Source organism: Otolemur garnettii, unplaced genomic scaffold, assembly GCF_000181295.1.
Source record: "Otolemur garnettii isolate 467f Iridium unplaced genomic scaffold, OtoGar3 scaffold00087, whole genome shotgun sequence".
Taxonomy (NCBI): Eukaryota; Metazoa; Chordata; class Mammalia; order Primates; family Galagidae; genus Otolemur; species Otolemur garnettii.
Genome location: NW_003852482.1, coordinates 7,606,059 through 7,609,048, shown reverse-complemented (window position 1 = coordinate 7,609,048; position 2,990 = coordinate 7,606,059). Strand labels below are relative to the sequence as shown.

The 2,990-nt window shown below is 57.6% G+C and overlaps 1 protein-coding gene across 1 annotated transcript in view; it reads left to right on the top strand.

The window, feature by feature from the left end:
- Positions 1-1,624, top strand: part of PRRX2 (paired related homeobox 2) — a 2,778-nt gene extending 1,154 nt beyond the window's left edge. Inside the window, exons 3-4 of the mRNA XM_012808211.2 lie at positions 441-619; positions 1,408-1,624. Coding sequence (XP_012663665.1) covers positions 441-619; positions 1,408-1,543 — 315 coding nt within the window. The 3' untranslated portion in view covers positions 1,544-1,624. The remainder of the gene's footprint in view (positions 1-440; positions 620-1,407) is intronic.
- The last annotated feature ends 1,366 nt before the right edge of the window (positions 1,625-2,990 follow it).

Below are 2,990 nucleotides of genomic sequence, written 5' to 3'. Positions count from 1 at the left end.
CCATTTTTTGGCTGCAGCCGTCATTGTTGTTTGGTGGGCCCGGGCTGGATTCGAACCCGCCACGTTAGGTGTATGTGGCTGGCGCCTTAGACACTTGAGCCACAGGCGCCGAGCTGAGTTAATATTTTTGTGAGGTGCTTAGAACAGTGCCTGGCATAAAAGGTGTTGATGCATAAGTTACCATCTTAAAGCTTGAAGCACTTACTCCATGCACGCTCTATGCATTGGTTCCTTCCTTCCCTTGCTGGCCTATCCCCAACACTGTCCCCAGCAGTGGGCATCACTCACCATCCTGGTCTTACAGATGATGAGACTGATGCTCAGAGAGATGATCTTGCCAGCCCAGCATTGGTGGCAGCAGACACATGCTCAGGTCCAAAAAGACTTGGGTCCCCTTCACATCCAGGGCACCCTGCTCACCACCCCCGTCCTGTCCCCAGGTGTGGTTCCAGAACCGCCGTGCCAAGTTCCGCCGGAATGAGCGGGCCATGCTAGCCAACCGATCCGCCTCACTGCTCAAGTCCTACAGCCAGGAGGCCGCCATTGAGCAGCCCGTGGCTCCCCGGCCCACCACCCTGAGCCCAGATTATCTCTCCTGGACAGCCTCATCCCCCTATAGGTGAGAGCCTTCAGGCTGAGAGGAGCAGCCAGGGATCCCAGGGGCCTATTGGGACCCAGACTCCTCTGAGCATGAGAGGACCTTGAAGGTATCCAGGTGCCTGTTGGATCTGGGTCCACAAAGTGGGGTTCAGATGAGTGTGCCCACAGTGGATGTTCACATGTGTATTGTCAGAGTGTGTGGGTGAGTGTGTGTCCTCACCAGTGTGTACACATGACCATGAGTGCATGCATGTGTGTCCCTGTGCATGTGGCTCCAGGCCTGTCAGGAGTGGGAGCAACGTGTAGGCATCAACCTGGGGAAGCTGCAAAAGTGGAGGAAGATGCCCAGAACACGTGTCATCCTCCAGCAGAGAAATGGGGTTGGAAGCCTGAGGGAATGGCCTCCCTGTGCCCCCGGGCCTGGCTGGGGCCCAGAGCCAAGTTCTGGGGCAGGTTTGTCTGGGTCAGAGCTGGAGAAAGGCTCTGACATGGCCCAGCAGGAAGGAAGACCGAGGCTCAGAGTGTGGTATGGTGACACCCCACAACTTCAGAGGTGCCATTTGCCCCCTAGTCTGTGTGAATGGCTCTACTGGATCCCTGGTCCCATGGGATCCTCCTTTGTCCCATTGTCCACCCTGGGTCCTTCTGACTTTTTCCCCAATCCTGCAGCCCCAGCCCAGCCCCAGCCCCAGGTAAAGGCTCCCAGGGAGAGCAAGCTGAGGAGGGGAGGCAGCAGGACTGGAGGCTTGGCTCCAAGGAGCAAAGACCAGAATGCCCATGTGCTCTTGTGTCTCCTATCGCCCCTAGCACGGTGCCACCCTACAGCCCTGGGGGCTCAGGCCAGGCGACCCCCGGGGTCAACATGGCCAACAGCATCGCCAGCCTACGTCTCAAGGCCAAGGAGTTCAGCCTGCACCACAGCCAGGTGCCCACCGTGAACTGATTGATGCCCAGCCCCTCTGCCCTGGCCCAGCATCTGGTCTGACATCAGCAAAAAAGAGGGCTGACACCCAGGAAGTGGCCTCCTGCTTGGGCTCTCCTGGCCCCTCCAGCAGGGACTCTTAAGCCTGAGGGGCTGCCGAGGTGCCTCCAGCCCAGTGCAGCCTCTCTGTCCACAGCCACCAGGGACTGCAGCCCATGACCCTCTGAGGGGCTGGGCCAGATGGCAGAGCGTGCCTGCCAAGGACCTCATTTACTTTGTGTATTAAAGCCAAAAGCTTTTGTTTTTAAGAAATAAAACCATTTTTTAAGCCCCAAAAGTTTGTGGGAGGGTGGGTAAGGGCAGCTTAGAAACTTACAGGGTCCTTCTCTGCCCTGAACCAGTGGAGGACTTGGCTCAAAACTGCAGGGGGGTCAACACATCTGGGGATGGGTGACCGGCTGGTCACTGTGTGACTTCCTTGTTTGGTGGATGGACAGCTTCTTCCCTGGCAACAGTGGGGTGCTGGCCAGCAAGAGAGTGTGGGGTGCCGCTGCAGGTGGTGTTAAATGAGGCAGAATTCTTACGCATTCTGTCTTCTGTCCGGGGTGAGCAGTTTCTGGATCTCTTCTGCTGTTCATTCATGAACAAATCTGTGAAACACTGGCCGTGCCCCAGGCCCTGGTGAGAGACACAGGGTCTCTGGCTGCAAAGGAAGCACCATCTTCCAGGGAAGCAAAACATTAAGGAGTGGTTACGACACCACGTGCCTGGGGGTGTGCAGGGCCCGGAGAGCACGTAAGAGGGCGCCCCAGACCTCGTCTGAAGCATCTGGGCAGGCTTCCTGGAAGAAGTGTGCCAGAAGGAGGAAGAGTTCACCAGACAAAGGGAGAGGGAGCAGCATGTGTGAAGGTCCTGGGGCGAGAATCTGTCTCTCTGGGCCAGTGGGAGCAGGTCCCAGGCCAGATTTCCTGATGTAGGATGAAGCAAGGCTTGGTGGCCAGGACTAGAAGTTGGGATGTCATCCCATTTGTGGGGAGCAATGGAGGGATTTGCTTTGGGAGATGGCGTGGTTGCCGGCCTCCATGTGGAGGAGGAACTGTGGGCTAGGAGTAGACACAGAGAGGGCCCATGGAGGCTGAAACAGGTGTCCAGGTGGGAGGGGCAGTGGCCTGAATGTGAGAAGGACAGAGAGGGTACACGGGGTCACCTACTTCCAGCTGTCTTAGGGGCAGCAAGGACAGGAGTTGGTGACAAGGTGATGGGCTGAGGGAGATGGGGAGGTTGGAGGTGGGATTTTGGCTTAGACACAAGGAAGGCCCCGGGGGAAGAGACCCTGACACAGGCCCTGTGTGGTGGAAGCTTCCAGAGGATGTTTGGCCTGTCCTTCCACCTAGACAAGAGCTGAGGGCCATCCTGGCCTAAGCAGCATCCTCCCTGGCACAGAACTTGCCCCCTTTCCCCACCTGGG